This window comes from Polypterus senegalus, chromosome 13, assembly GCF_016835505.1.
Source record: "Polypterus senegalus isolate Bchr_013 chromosome 13, ASM1683550v1, whole genome shotgun sequence".
Classification (NCBI taxonomy): domain Eukaryota; kingdom Metazoa; phylum Chordata; class Cladistia; order Polypteriformes; family Polypteridae; genus Polypterus; species Polypterus senegalus.
In genome coordinates, this window is record NC_053166.1 from 97334543 (window position 1) to 97350541 (window position 15999).

The 15999-nt window shown below is 37.7% G+C and overlaps 1 protein-coding gene across 1 annotated transcript in view; it reads left to right on the forward strand.

The window, feature by feature from the left end:
* mybpc2a (myosin binding protein Ca) overlaps positions 1–15999 on the forward strand; it is a 131219-nt gene that overhangs the window by 75097 nt on the left and 40123 nt on the right. The window contains exons 15-18 of the mRNA XM_039773892.1: positions 8584–8690; positions 9793–9822; positions 15508–15650; positions 15746–15905. Of these exons, the coding sequence (XP_039629826.1) occupies positions 8584–8690; positions 9793–9822; positions 15508–15650; positions 15746–15905 (440 nt within the window). The remainder of the gene's footprint in view (positions 1–8583; positions 8691–9792; positions 9823–15507; positions 15651–15745; positions 15906–15999) is intronic.

Here is a 15999-nt window from a genome sequence, read left to right on the forward strand (position 1 = left end):
GGGACTGCATCTTCAGGGTGCTGGCACATGCAAGCCGGTTCCTTTCATATAGAGCTGCTGTCTCTACCCCTACTGCACGATCAGTTATTAGGTTGCAATCAATTGTCAGAACCCCTGTTGCTCAACGTTGTTCAGATCCATCCCGAGTCAATTCGTAATGGGTTCCTTTATTATATCCAGTACTGGTGCCATTCGCCTGTACCGCCTTATCTAATGACGTAGAGAGTCCCAGCCCAAGTCTTTTCAGGAGGTTCTGCGTTCTGCTTTCAAGGGTGCCCTTGCCAACCTTTCTCAGACCTTCTATAATCTATAATAAAGATTGCACAAGCTTGATCACCCTCTCCAGTTCCTACACATCCCTGACACAATTAATTGGCTTAGCCGGTGGTGGGTGATACTGATACTGCCTTTCTTTATCCAACTGCTTTGCAACTCTCTTGTGCATGCTCTTCTGGGTCCTTTAGAAGCACAAAGAAGAGATAGAGAGTCAGTGGGGCAGCCCTTCACATGGCCTGCTGGTGCTGCCTGCACTAATTCATTGGCGACAACACAGTACACCCCACCTGACTCGTTACTTTCTTGGAGGTAGGTATGGACTGCTACCACTCCCTCCCCCTTTTGTGGAAACTGGTCTGTCAGGGTCCAGGCACTCGGAGGGTCACCTGTTGTCCCGGTCATCTTTAAAGTCCTTCAGGCACTTCCCAGGACCATCCTGGGTGATCCATGGGTTAGGTCTCCCATATTGAAGGATGTCACGCACACACTATCATCGCCCTTGCTGAGGCCATACCTCGTCACCAAATGGGTACTCGGGATTTTTTTCCTTTAGGAGGTAGGTGCAGGAGAAGTAATTAAAGGTAGCATGATTCTCATATCCAGCACTTACCTCTGTCCCCAGCCCCATATCCGGCACCTCCTTCCGCTGTGGGGCCGTTTCATCCTTGGCCATTATTTCATCAACATTGGGGCCCTCACTACCTTTGCCATATATCCAGACCTTCTCTTCCCCATCTCAGACTGGAGCAATGTGTCTGCGAGTCCAGTTATCAGGGGCCTCATGTATAAACGGTGCGTACGCACAGAAATGTTGCGTAAGAACTTTTCCACGTTCAAATCGCGATGTATAAAACCTACACTTGGCGTAAAGCCACGCACTTTTCCACGGTACCTCATGCCTTGTCGTACGCAAGTTCTCCGCTCGGTTTTGCAAACTGGCGGCACCCAGCGTCAAAGCAATGGTACTGTTCTTGTGTGATTACTCATTATTTTCATGATGCGGCTTTATAAATACACAGAAACTAACCGCATATTGTTTATTAGTGTAATGCATCTGATTGTAATTAACTCGTAACAATATAATGGTCCAGGGAACAGCCATAGTATTCCAAATACCATAACTGCTCTCACTTCTTCTTCTTCTTCTTCTTCTTCTTCTTTCAGCTCCTCCCGTTAGGAGTTGCCACAGCGGATCATCTTTTTCCATATTACTCTCACTGCACGACTCGGAATATTTATATCACTGTATGTGAGTGTGAATCACAGCAGCAGCTGATCGGAAAGAGAATTATCGGTATACAGCTTTAAGGACACGCTGTCTCAGCCACTGCAAAACGTTTTAAAGCCTTTCCTCTACAGACCTCGTGGTTCAGAAACAGTTTAATCCCAAGAACTTTAAATGCACTCAATCAATTGCTCCTTGTAGAACGGTTTGTACTTATAAGTACAATCACCACACTGTAAACTTGCACTACAGTTATAATATCTCACAACCTGGGCCACTTTATAAAGCGCGTATTTACATATGACGATGATATCATTTTTAAGGTGAAATGCAGCAAAATATGTTTGTTAAATTATACACATAAAACTTTAACTTCATTTAAATAATCTATATTCTTCACTGGGAGTGTCGTGAAGGATAGAATAATTAAACATGTACTACGAAGATATTTCAATGTTCTTTAAACGTTTTGAAGAATCGGCGCTAAGCTTACAGATGGCTTAACGTCTATTACAGAGCTGATTGTGTGGTGATCGGTTACTTGGGGAAAGAAAATCAAGGACTCTTGGGGCGGCCACGCCAAAATATATTGAATATAAAACAGAAAGAGAAAATAACAACACAGCTAAAAACGCAGCAACAAATTTTGACAAAAGATAAATGCTTGTCATGAGCACGAGGCTCATGAAACACATGTTTAATAATGTGCTTTAGCTCCTATCATCATGAAAATGACATCACGTATACATCTCAGTATTTTAGTTATTCAGAGAGCTGTAATATCACAAATGTAATGGACTCTGTGTCCAGTTGGAGGAAGAGAGCCAGTTTAAGAAGCAAGTAGTGATTCACACACATAGATCACATACGAGTAGAAGATCAAATACAAAACAAAGCATTTAACATGCTACTTTAATTACGATGTGATTTGAGAAACTGGTTAATTAAACGATTTTAAGATGAAGTTTATAATGTTCTACTAAATGACAAAATAAACTACGTGATTAAAGTGGAAATGTCGAGATTGAAGTTGACATTTCGTGCTTTTTCCCCACCGTGCCTTTTTTCTCTGTACCCTAATAAACTTTCATATGACACTCAGACAGTGGGCTACAACTCTTCTTTTCACGGCAACTTTGATATGTGACTTCTTTTTATTTCCGGCACTGTGCGATTTTGTGAATGTGAGCTTTCAAGTTTCTCCAACACGCTATGTCACTCGATCAACTTCATTTTGTTGATTATACCACGGTTTATTTGAACAAATAGTATGTTTTTCCTTTGCCTCAACTTGGTATTCGCTGAAATTCTTATATTTTCCCCGTGCTTTTCCCATTGTCTTTTCACAGAAGGCTGCGCTTAAGGGCGATTTATATTGATTTGCATATTCAAATAGGCGTAATTCTGGGAGGATTTGGGCGTTACATAATGTATGCACGAGCGTTAGTTTTCACGCTGATCGGGATTTATGTAACGGAAAAACGTGGAAGTTGGAGTACGCACAGATTCCTGCATCTGGATTTTTCTGTGCGTAAACACATTTCGGCTTTTGTGCTTACGCCATGTTATAGTGCGAATTCTACGCACGGCGTTATACATGAGGCCCCAGGTCCGTGTATGTAACTGCAGTGTTGTCTCGGGTTTGCCCACAAGAATTTTTTTTAAATGGGTCTCCTGCCTACTGAAGGCCAGGAGTTCCCATTTTGAATGCCACTTGCGAAGACCCAGGATGCACCTGCTGTCCCAACCTGACACAGACAGGCACAGATGACCAATCAAGTCCTTTATTCAGGGAAGGAACCCAGCCTCTGAGCAGTATCCAAGGACTGATACCCACAATCACAAGCAGTACATAAAACATTCTCTTCTTCCCAAACTCTTGCAGCCTCCTTCTCCATGTATCATAAGCTAGCTTCATCCTTCTTCTTCCCGACTGTGACTACCAAATGAGGTGAGGCTGCTCCTTACATTCAGCATCTTGGAAGTACTGTTGCATCCTCATGACCAGGTAAGGCAGGAGACCTATACACAAGGGCTCAAAAATCTCTGCAGCAATCCCTAGCAGTACAAACGGAACCCAACAGGACTTTAGTGTACTCCAACTCACAGGGTGCCCTGTGGGAATCCGTGGAGCTGTGGCAACCCAGGGGTGCTGCCAGCTAATGGTTCGGGGGCAGTGGCCTTCATAGGCAACCTCTCTCTGTCCTTTCATTTGGGAGGCGTCCCGGCAGGGCAAGAATGCTGGCCATCTCTTATTCTGTGGATAATCATAGACTCAAAATTAATTGTTAATGATAATACAGAAAGTATCTGCAAAAAGCAAGAGCAGTGCCAGTTCTGTTTAAAAAGGCTGTGTCTTTTTAGTGTGAGTCCATCCATTTTGTCAATCTTGTATACATCTTGTATTGCACCTGTCTTTACTTATGGTCTTTTTGGCCTGGTTTAGTAATCTTAATGTCAGCAACAAAAAATGAATAAATCAAAATGTGAAATGGAGCAGTAAAATAGCAAGTTCTTAACAGTCAAATCTGATAGACCCGTTTAACAAACAAGTATTACAGGAAACAGAATGTATTCTCTCAGACTGGGCTCAGCCACTATATTTTCAATTTGCATTGTTACCATTTGGTCACAGGTTCAGGGTTCCTAGGATAAAAAGCAACCAGTTTAATAATGACTGCTTACTGTATATATAAATGTAAAAGAAGAGATGCAGAACAGACAAAGGCTGTTTGTTAAATTCTGGACCACCTTGATTTCATAAGCTTTTTCATGTATGATTTGTATTTTAGAAATTTAGCTTCAGGCCATGGTCAGCTCATGCTTGTATACATAGCTGTGGATCAGAGGGCTTAGATTGTATTGTGACTCAAACCGTTCTACTTTATAATATTGTCACAAGCGTATAAAAGCAAGCCATTTATTTATTTATTTAACACAGTTATTTGTGAGGTTGTTAATAACAATTAAAAATGAGAAAACAAGATTTTGGCTGGCTGTTAGAATCAGAATCAGATTTGACTTTATTGGCAAGGTACACTAATGTGTACTAGGAATTTGACTTGGTAGCATTGACAAGGACAACACAAAATATGAAAGATAGAATAAACTATGGAGATAAAAAAAAGTCATACATAGATATATACATACATAGATACTGAGAAAAACTCAAACCCGGTTAGTTGCCATAACTGCACATTGAACAAAAAATCTTTTTAGGTAATGTGTTCTTTTCACTTTCCCCATTCAAAGTCATTTGCCAGAGGGTAGTCTTTGGAATAGATGGTACCCTGGATGAGTTAAATCATCAATGACTTCTTTCTTTCTATGGACCCATATAGGACTTAAGTGGAGGCATAAGTTACAACTGTTTTCGCAGGCTTTTATGATGTGCTACACCATATTGGACAGTTACAGATGAGGTCAGAATGGAGTCAGTTATGGATGTGTAAAGCTGGACCAATATTGTTTTAGGAAAATTGGATTTTCTTAAATGGAGCAAAAAGAACATTCTGTTTGGCTTGAGAATATGTGTGATGTTTTCATTCCACTTTATGTTTCGTGACATTACAGTGCCCAGAAACTTAAATAATTGTGTTGTCCCAGAAGCAAAGTCATTTAGAAAAAGTGATATGTGAGCAGGTGGTTGATTCCTGATAATTAGGACCATCTCCTAAGATTTTTTTTAAGTTAATGTCCAAATTGTTATGGCTGCACCAAACTAATGGGTTCTTCAATGTTGAAATTAGGCCTATTAGTGGTATGTCATCTGCAAATTTAATATCATGACAGACAAATCACCAGATGTTCTGTCATTTGTATATATGTATGTAGAAAAATCACCATTGTTAAATCAACTGTGTAAGTATTAACTTTAACACTTTTACAGTGTTTATTTTCTTCTGACTGACCAGTGTTAATTTAACTCTCATTCAAGTGTAAAGAGATTTAACTCTACTTCAGTGTTGTTCAGTTTATCTGATTAGTAGTTTTAGATAAAACTCTGAATATTGTTTCTTTTTTTTAATCCTTACATAGGGTGGAGGTTGAATATGTCTGGAGAGTATCTATGAAGAGTAAATAATATAGTGATAACACAAAGCATGAATCATGTTAAAAAGACAAATTAAAAATGTAAAAAAATCAAAACCATCCATATGTACTCAATTTTTATTAGCCATATGTTATTCCATCATCACTCTGGGCAAAAATAGAATATGAAACATGTGTAGTGTTTAATGTTTTTATTAAGCAAATAAATTGAAAAAAATCTTGGATTTTTTTTAACAAGTCTCACTTTTTATCAAAATATCAATACATTGGCAAGTTCACCATAATAATCCCATATATGCACATATATACAGCATTATACAACTATGAAGCATTCCAATAAATGTTAGCAATAGAAATATTTGGCTTTTAACTAAACAATTCATTCAATTGAACACACTGCAGGCCTGAGAAATACACTAGGTCTTCTGCAAACAATGCAGCATAAATCAAAAGTTGCATGTATTTTACTTTTGACTAATAAGACTCTTAGCCTGTCATTGAAGAAGCACCAGATATGTGTTCACATCTGGCCCATATAAACACTGAAGAATAATTACTCTTCAAGAGCATCATGCATTGTTGCGCACATTATTCAGTGTTGAATGTCTCCTAACTTCATACACATTTCTTAGCTATGGGTCTGAGTGAAGAGTTTCACAATGTGTCTGTAAATTTTGCTTATCACACATTATGACTCTAGGAAATATATGTAAAAGCGTCATTTGTTGAGTCTTAGATATAAGTGGCAGTTCTTTTGTTCCACTATCATACCCAATGCCCAAATTTATTTCAACAGTCTCAACCATTTTCACTAAAGTATTTATTTCTTTTAGCATCTGTATTAAAACTGGCAAATGATTTTTCAAATAATTTTTCAAAATCTTTCAAATTGTTTTATATTGATGACATTAAAGACTCACTTGCAGGAAACACAATGCATGTTGTGCTTAATCTGGGAGTGCATCTCAGTTACAAAAATCCTCTAGATTACATAGAATTGATGAGACCACGCTACTGAAAGCACCACTCCCTTGTAGTTTTGCAACAATATCTGCATCTGTGTCTTGATGAAAAAACAAATCATATGTTCTTATAATTTGCAATAGTTAAAACAGATTCTTCAAATAAAGAATTTGTTGCTGAAAGACCCTTTAAAGGTCTGTCATGAAGATGTAAACCTATGCTGTATTCAAAGGGGGCTTTAGGACAGTTCTTGGATGGTTGACTACTGTCTAAATGCTTTCTATATCCAGAATAAGTGTTAAATTGCTTTCTACACGTTTCTTGTCCACATATCAATTTAAACTTTCAGTGGGATAAAAGTCATGGTCCAACCTTAAATGTGTAATGAGTGACTGACTACATGCATATAACGCTTTACATCTAAAACAAGACAACATTTTGAATGGCTTTACTCTGTACCAGTCCTATCATAAAGTAGTTTTGTTTGAAGCTCTTTTACTCTTGGGGACTCTCATTTATTTTTCAAACATCAATTCTACATTTTACATTACATTTTCAGAGAGGTGCACGTCAGGCTACACCATAGGTTCGAAGCACAAGTATATATCAGCCTTAACAGGTGAAGAAGAGATCTATTTGCTCATCATTCCTCTTGCTCAGCGCAATAATGCCTTTGAGCTGAATATGTAATTTTTACTCTAAAGTATGTTAACAAGCACTTTCTGAATGGAACAGAAGTTAATTGTTTTTTACCAGGTAAAACCAGCATAGTGTGATGAGTAATATACATTATTTGCGTCTGAAGCCTGTTTATGTACAAATTGGTACCTGGTCCTTTCAAATGTTCTCAACTGCAGTGAAATTCATGTGGTTGAAATAAAACTTGTTTTTTTTCTATGTCAGGATTCTAAAATGAGATTACTCAGTAACACAATGAAAAAACATAACATTCATGTAAAAAATGAAAGTGAAACTTTTTAATTTGGATATTTTGAGGTGAATGAATATATCTGTGGACATTCTTTACTATTCATGTTTATTTAGTCTGATTTAGCTGATTAGATTGAAGGAACACACTTGTCCTATCAGAAAAAAGCTGTTATGTTGGTTTTTTTTTTTGGTTGATTTTTTTTTTTTTTATACAATATTTCGCTTCTAGAGCTTTTTACTATCTACCTCATTACTAATATATGATTTTGGTAATAGGGTTCAAGTTCTTATTATCCCCCTCAATATTTCTATTTGCCTAGTGCTTCTGCAGAATTCCTTCCAGAGTCATTGTCTTCACTCACCAACCTACAGAAACCCCAGTGCACCCACAATGGTTTTCAGAGTAGCTTTTCAGTCTCTATTTTCAACATCCTTTCTTCGTTGTTGTCTTGTCCCATTTAATCTAGCAGCCTCTTTTATCCCCAGCACTGAATTGTCAGCTGGAAAAAATCTTTATACTAAAGTAATGAATACAGGAAATCAATAGATGTAATATATTGTAGATAGGGGCGGCCTGGTGGCGCAGTGGTAGCGCTGCTGCCTCGCAGTTAGGAGACTCGGGTTCGCTTCCCGGGTCTTCCCTTCGTGGAGTTTGCATGTTAATACCCGTGGCTGCGTGGGTTTCCTCCAGGTACACTGGTTTCCTCCCACAGTCCAAAGACGTGCAGGTTAGGTGCATTGGCGATCCTAAATTGTCCCTAGTGTGTGCTGGGTGTGTGTGTGCAGCCTGCAGTGGGCTGGTGCCTTGCCTGGGGTTTGTTTCCTGCCTTTCACCCTGTGTTGGCTGGGATTGGCTCCAGCAGACCCCCGTGACCCGGTAGTTAGGATATAGCAGGTTGGGTGATGGGTGGATATTTTTGATCTAAAGTACTCTGAAATTCTATCAGCAGCATTCTTTACAATCAACCAAAATCTAACTTTTGTCACCAATTCCCTTTGGTTGCAAAGACACTGGCCATCCATTAACCAAAAATCTTCTTTGGCTTCCCCTTGTCACAGGAAAAAGTTATAAGATGGGGAGATCACATTGCCTTTGGCACAAACTCATCTCTCTCTTGGAAATGTTGTTTTCACAGGATTCACAAGTTGATAATTGATGATGTGAAACCTGAGGATGAGGGAGATTACACCTTTGTTCCTGATGGCTATGCTCTGAGCCTATCTGCACATCTGAACTTTCTGGGTAAAAAAGCAAACTATCTTTTGATTTCCTCTGAAGAAAACCTTTAACACCCACAAATTACACATTCTCTACACACAAAAAAAATGTATATAATCTATGTATGTACAGTATCTGCTTATTTACATTATTTTAAAACTTCAAGGACTAAAATCAGTGCCAGTTGGAAGTTTTCTTAAAGTGTGTGCTCTTTTAAAAGTTATCATTCATTCAACAACTCAACTCATCTTCTCAACCACTTTCACTGGTGAGTGTTGTGGCGGCATCAGGCCAAGTAGGTCTGCCCAGACTTCCCAGTCCACAGCCTTAGATTCCAGCATTTCTTGGGAAATTCCCAGGTGTAGTCAGCCGTGAAGTATAATGCCTCCAGCATGCCCTAGGACTGATGCAGGTTCTCCACCGTGTGGCAAGCCCAGATCAGCTGTAGGGGAACCGTCCATGAGGAGCATTCTTACAAAATGCCGAAAACACCTCAGCTGGTTCCTCTTTTATCTGGTGGAGCAGTGAGTTAATTCTGAGGCTCATCTGAATTACTGAGCTTCTCATTCTATCATGGAGTAATAGTCCAGCCACCCTGCTGATTGTAATCACAACCTCATTATTTCAGTCATTACCCACAGGTCATGATGACAGATGAGGAAAGGGATGTAGATCGACCAGTAAATAAAGAGTTTAGACTTTGCTCCTACTTTACCACCACAGACCAGAACAGTTGCTGCCTGCCACAATGTGCTTGTCTGTTTCTAGCTCCCTTTTCCTGTCACACGTGAACAAGATCCCAAGATACCTGAAGCCCTCCACTAAGGCCAGTTGTTTCCCCACCACCTGTAGAGCAGTCCACCCTCTTTCAAGAGAGAATTATGACTTTAGTTATGGATGTGCTGATCCTCATTCCAGCCACTTCACACTTTGAAGCAAGTCATTCGAGTGCATGTCAAAGGTCATATTCAGATGATGCAAAGAGGACAACATCATCTTCATAAAACAATGATGCTATCCCTAGCCTCCCCAACTGGACATCCTTGTCCTTAAATGTTGATAGGGCCATTAGCAACAAAAAATAAAAATTATTTTAGCTTTTTTATTCCTGTTTTCTTTTTTATAGAGATCAAGATTGATTATGTGCCTCGTCAAGGTAAGAAAATATTAATGAAGTATGGTGTGCTTTGAAGAGTGTATAAGAATGATTAGGACGGAATCATTTTGGTTTGCTTCTCCTATATTCAGACCAAAATTTATCCTAAAACATTTGTAAAAGCATACTTTGTTTGGGACCGAAACAACTTGCATAAACCTTTGATCTTAACTTTAAATAATTGTAATTAAAATTAAGATTGTCATTTCTGTTAATTAAGGGCTTAATTCAAGGAAGTATACTGTAATTATTTTGAATGAAATAAAACCAAAAGTGAATGTCTTTAATTATAATCAGTAACAAACATATTCTAATTAGACTTATTCAGAGAACAGATGAATAATGCAGTATGCATTACTTTTATATACGAGTAACGTTCAAAAAGTTTCCGCACTTTTATATTTATGTTCAGGAGGAGTAGTAATTGGACATTAAAAAGTCAGTACAATGCTGGGAAAATTGCATTGCAAACAAAGGTGACTATGTAGAAAAGTGATGTCATTTGTTTTTGAAATTCGTAATAAATAGAGTTAAAAAAAAGTGCAGAAACGTTTTGAACATCCCTTGTATTTGGATTGCATGGATTGTGATTTTTATGGTTGTTGCTAATTAATCATTATGTGGGATTTCTATGTTCTGCTTTTTTGTGCTGTACCAATATGATTCTTGCAAAGTAAAATCATAATCTTCAGAATTGTTGGGCACTTTGTCTTACAATGATGCACTTTATGTTTATTTTCTGGGGTTTTTTGGTGACCTTAACAAAATTTAGTAAAACAGAAGTGATAAAATATGTTAAAATGAAATACTACAGCAAATTCGAATAATTGTTTCATATTGTAATACAGCATACAATACGATTCCACTTCTTTCTACTATGTCCCTGTGTGCACTATGTAGTATCAGTAACATGTCACATATTCACTTTCATAAAAACAACAACAACATTTATTTATATAGCACATTTTCATACAAACAGTAGCTCAAAGTGCTTAAAAAAGCAAAGCCAGGTCTAGTTTAGTTTAAGTAATGGCAACACAAGCAAAGTAAAATCAATAAGCTGACTACACCCTAAGAATAATAAGAAATAATGTTCATTGGGTGCACAAAGGATCTCTGCCCAGTCACTAGTGAGTTCAGTTTGCAGTCCCCCTGTATCTATGGGAGTTTTTCCCTTTGTGCACTACTAAATCTCAAAGTCATGTAGAATATGTTCATTAGAGAGCCTGTATTGGTCCAGTACGAGTGTACTTCAGTGTGCCATGTGACGGACTGTTGCCACCTGTGTGGTTCCTACTTTATGTCTAGTAGTTTTTACCTTTCTGTGGCCATAGATTTGGATTAAGTAGGCTTATGAAACAGGTGGTTGAATAAATAAATACTGTTTAGTAGCTCAACAAGTCCTGACTACCTCCTCTAATAAGCTCTGTCGAAGTAATAAGAAAAATAATGCTGAAGAGAAACAGCACACATCTATCCATTTACTTTGTTAGCTTATTTAATGCAGTTTAAGGACATGGGAAGAGCTTAGAAATTCAAATTTATTTTTTATAACAAAAAGATACAGCTTTACAATGTTGGATATCATACAATATAAAGTAATGTTAAGACTGACTGTATATAATATTCAAAAATTTAAACAAAACATAATATAAATTACTTTCCTCAGAATTTTTCAGACCTAGATGTACTATATAGTGCTGAAAATATAATTATACAGAGAATTGTGAGACCTAAGTTAAATTATGAGACTCCTACCTTTTGAATCCCCTGTATGCAATGTTTCTCTATGACAATGACCATATTGTCTAAAGTTCAAAAGAACTATGATGTAGGAGAAAACAGAATTAAAATTAACATTTCAGAGATGGCATCTATGTCTGGAAGAGACTGACATTTCTTTTGTGATTAATACAAACCACAAAAACTTGGATTATCTGAAGTTTGTAGAAAGAGTAAATGCTCACAAGACTCACGGTTCACTTTTCTTGAGTCATTTTAATTTTACATAACAAAAACCAAAGATACTTTTACAGCTAGAGAACTATGTCATGATCTTTGTTTCAGTTGCACTTATTGAAGAGAGGGTTTAAATACCATAGTGAATGTTGATGTTATGGTGGTGCGACCTCAATGGTTGTCCTAAGCAACCTATATTCGTGTCCTAGCAACCAGTTTACAAAACCTTAATGGCCATCAGAAACCAAGATGGTGTTGTAGTAAAAATGATAAATAACAAACAAATTCACTATTAGAATACTTAATGTAGCCACAAATGAAGGTAAAATAAAATACAACAACAATACTAGATGCAGGAAAAAATAACCCAGCCATAAGAAAAAAATTAACTGTGAAATAAATTAACAAATGTATGTTTACCCGTGACAACCCCAGCTCCCCTCCTAAGTCGTGTACTCTGGAAACATCAATATGGCTTCATGGGATAGTGAGTGTGGAACTGTCTTACCAATTGGGCAGCATGAAAAAGATCACCGTGAACCCAGTATCTCTCATCAGGACCATAGCCCACTCAATCTGCCAAGTAATGTTATTGAGAGGTTTGTCAGCTTGAATCTAAGATTCTGTTGACTTCATATTCAGCTTCACTCTCCACCATCACTGGATGAGGAGGAAGTCTAGACTTCATTAGCAGACTAGAATGCACAGTCTAAATAGAGAGAAATTAAATAATGAATGGACCTTGAAATGAACAGGGAGTGACAATTTATATGTCACAGGACTCAAACAGTTGATAATCATATAAGGACAGTTGAATCAGGCACCAATTTAAGCAACTCACAAGTGAATGTATGATGAAGCAAGCAAAACCCTCTGTCCAGCACTAAACTCTGGAACTTGTCAACTCCTGAACAAAAATTGTAATCCCCTTATCTGAAATTATGGACCAAGGGAACTCATGTAGCTCCTTAGGTGTAGGTAGTTTTCTAAGTGCAATAATGTGGGCATATTTGGAAAACCTGTCCACCATTACTAAAATAACTGAGCAATGATTTGAACAAGGAAGATCAATAATGAAATCTATAGAAACCATCTTCCAAAGTCATGTGGGAGATGAAACAGGCTGCAATAAACTCAAACGATAATATTAAACAAGTTTATTTTTGCAACAACTATTATAAGCCTTAAAAGAACCTTTCACATTGTCGTTCATACCCTTTCACCAAAAATACACTAATATGGAAGAAAGTATTGGGAGACACCTCTTAATTATTACATTCAGGTGTTTCAATCAGAACCATTGCCACAGTGTACAAGCACCTGGCCATGCAGTCCTCATTGCAGTGAAACAAAATGGGTCATTCTGAAGAGATGTGACTGCAAGCAATGGTACTTTGATTGGATGCCACCTTTGCAATAAGACAGTTAATGAACTTTCATTCCTGATGGATATTCCAAGTAAACTGTAAATGGTATTATTGGAAAGTGGAAGTGTTTACAAGCAACAGCAACCCAGTCATGAAACAGAAGGCCACGTAACGTCACAGAGCAGGGTAAACAAGTGCTGATGCGTTAAAAGTTGCCAACACAAAATTTAAGGAGGAAGGGGGCTGATTTTGACCCCTTTTCAATAACTTTGTGCAGCAACTACAAAAGTGCCCAGATTCACCTCAGTAAAAGCAACACCTCTCAGGAATACATTTGTAGCATTTAACTGCACTTACAAACTTATGTTTAAAGGAAAGGAAGACTGAAAAGACTTTACACTCTTTTCGTCTTGAAATCCTGTGGCTACTTCAATAATATTTATAGCATGTGAGTAATTATATGTGTTTCTCTAGCAATTTTTGTGCTAGAGAATGAGAATATAATCACATTCAGTATCCTGCATTTTGGGTCTGAATTTAGGTACTGCTTGAAGTGCAGAAACAGAGGGAAATGAGGAGAGAATATAGGGTACAGAATGAGAGAATGCATCAAAGATCAACAAAGCAGGGAAACATAATTAGAGAGAAGTATCTAAGGCCAATATGCAAACCAAAAACAAAATCTGAGGACACACAAAAATGAAAACCAAACAGATTTAAAAAGCTAGAGGTCTTTGTCATAATCTTGTTTTCAAAAGTGGGACAATCACAAACACCATTGCACCATTGCAAGTGATGCTGTCATGATGGTGAAACTTCCAGTGTGTACCCCAGGCAACCTGTATTCACATCCTAGCAGCCCAATCAGAAAAGAGCAATGGCCATCAGAAACCAAGATTTACAGCCAGGTTGAAGTCAGAGAACATGTTGAAAGAGCACAGATCTAGTGTTGGCAATTGTTTTTAAAGGATGGAGTAGACTTTTGCTATAGGTTTCTTTGGTGCACGTAAGACCAGCCAATGGTTTTGTCCATCAGTGTTGCCTATAATATTTTGATGATGCATCAAGGAGACATCACTTGCTGACACTTTGTGATGGATCATTTTTTCAGATAAGGCTTGGTGGCTACATTCCAGAATGGCCTCAAAGAGAAAAAAATAACATTTGTGCTGAAATTAAGTGTGGTGTGTGCCACAGCATAGCAAAATGGGCACTGCCCGTCTGTCCTACATCAGCTACCATGCTTGTTTCAAAATTCTCAGTTTTAGGAAGGGGTTCTATTGTGAATCTTATTATTTTTTGTTGTTTAATTTACATTTTTCTATTATTTAGATTATGTATGAGTAACTGATTTTCTTCGGTTATGACAGTGAAGGCATCCTACTTCCATTTTGAGACTCTTCAACCATTTGAGTCACCATTTTGTGATGTTTTCGTATGTCAGCCATATTGTTTACATGGTGGCAGTGTCATTGCATGCTAGGGATATGCAACAAATATTATGGTTCCTTGAAATGGGGAGGCATGTAGAAACATTGTTCTACAAGGGTGGTAAATACCCTTAAATTAAAGTCTGCAATGTACACTTTAATCACATCTGAGTTTTTTTATTTATTATTTTAAACTGAGGAGTAAAAGGGTAAATCAAGGATAATGTGTCTTTGTCTCGAATATTATGGAGGGCACTTGTTGAGTGGGTGGACTCTAGCAAGTACTGTGTTTGTTTGGGGATGTGTTGAGAGAGTGGTTGTAACTGTTCAGCCATCAAGTGCTGACACTTCAGAAGCAGAATAATCATAAATTCAGAGCTTTTTGAATTAAAGAAGCTGGTTTGCCCAGTAACTCTAGACAGCTTTTCTCATATTCACAACAGACATGCACAGTCACTGTCACAACATTCAGCTTGCACTTTACTTGCCCTGGGAATCTGTGGCTCATAGCATGATTGCTCTAAACTGCAGCCACTAAAAACCAGTCTCTTAAAATTACCAATCACAAAGCTCTTGTATGTTGATAGATGAAAAAGACTATTTTAATTTCAAGGTGCCTTTCATATGTCACAGTATCTTACAGTGTCATTTAACTAAATTAAGTTTTAAAGAAATATATAAAGACACAAGCAAAAATACATTTATATCATGAAACATTCAATTTTTTTGCACACATTAATTTTGTGGTTTAGTTGTAGTCAAATCATGAGGCTGAGGGTTCAAATCCCACTACTAACAGTGTGTGATCATGAGCAGGTTACTTCACTTGCCTGTGCTCCAATTGGCAAAATAAATATTACCAATTGTATGTCAAATGTTGTAAATTACCTGGATAAAGAATAATCATTGTTTAAAGTGTAATTTTTTAGATCCACCCAAGATTCGCTTGGACACAACAGGAAATGTGGTTTCTCAGAATACCATTATTGTTGTGGCTGGAAATAAAATGCGACTTGATGTGGAAATCACAGGTGAACCAGCACCTACAGTCACATGGAGTAAGGCGGACAAGGTATTTTTCTTCAACAGTTTTCTCTGGTTTGAAAGGGTATTTTCTTTGTCTTCCTCAATATTTAACCTTTCTCTCATCAATGCTTGACTGTGTAGGTTATCACTGATACAGAGGGCAGAGTTAGGATTGAAAATCGCAAGGACCTCAGCAGTTTTGTGATTGAGGGAGCAGAACGAGAAGATGAGGCCAAATATTCCATTGTGGTAACAAATCCTGCTGGTGAAGATAAGGCTGTATTGTTTGTCAAGATTGTTGGTAAGTAACAGTTTTTTCAATATATACATTTTATTTATCATTTTCTGCAGATAAGTGACTTAATGTTTACATTGGAAAACCTTAGCCAGCTACA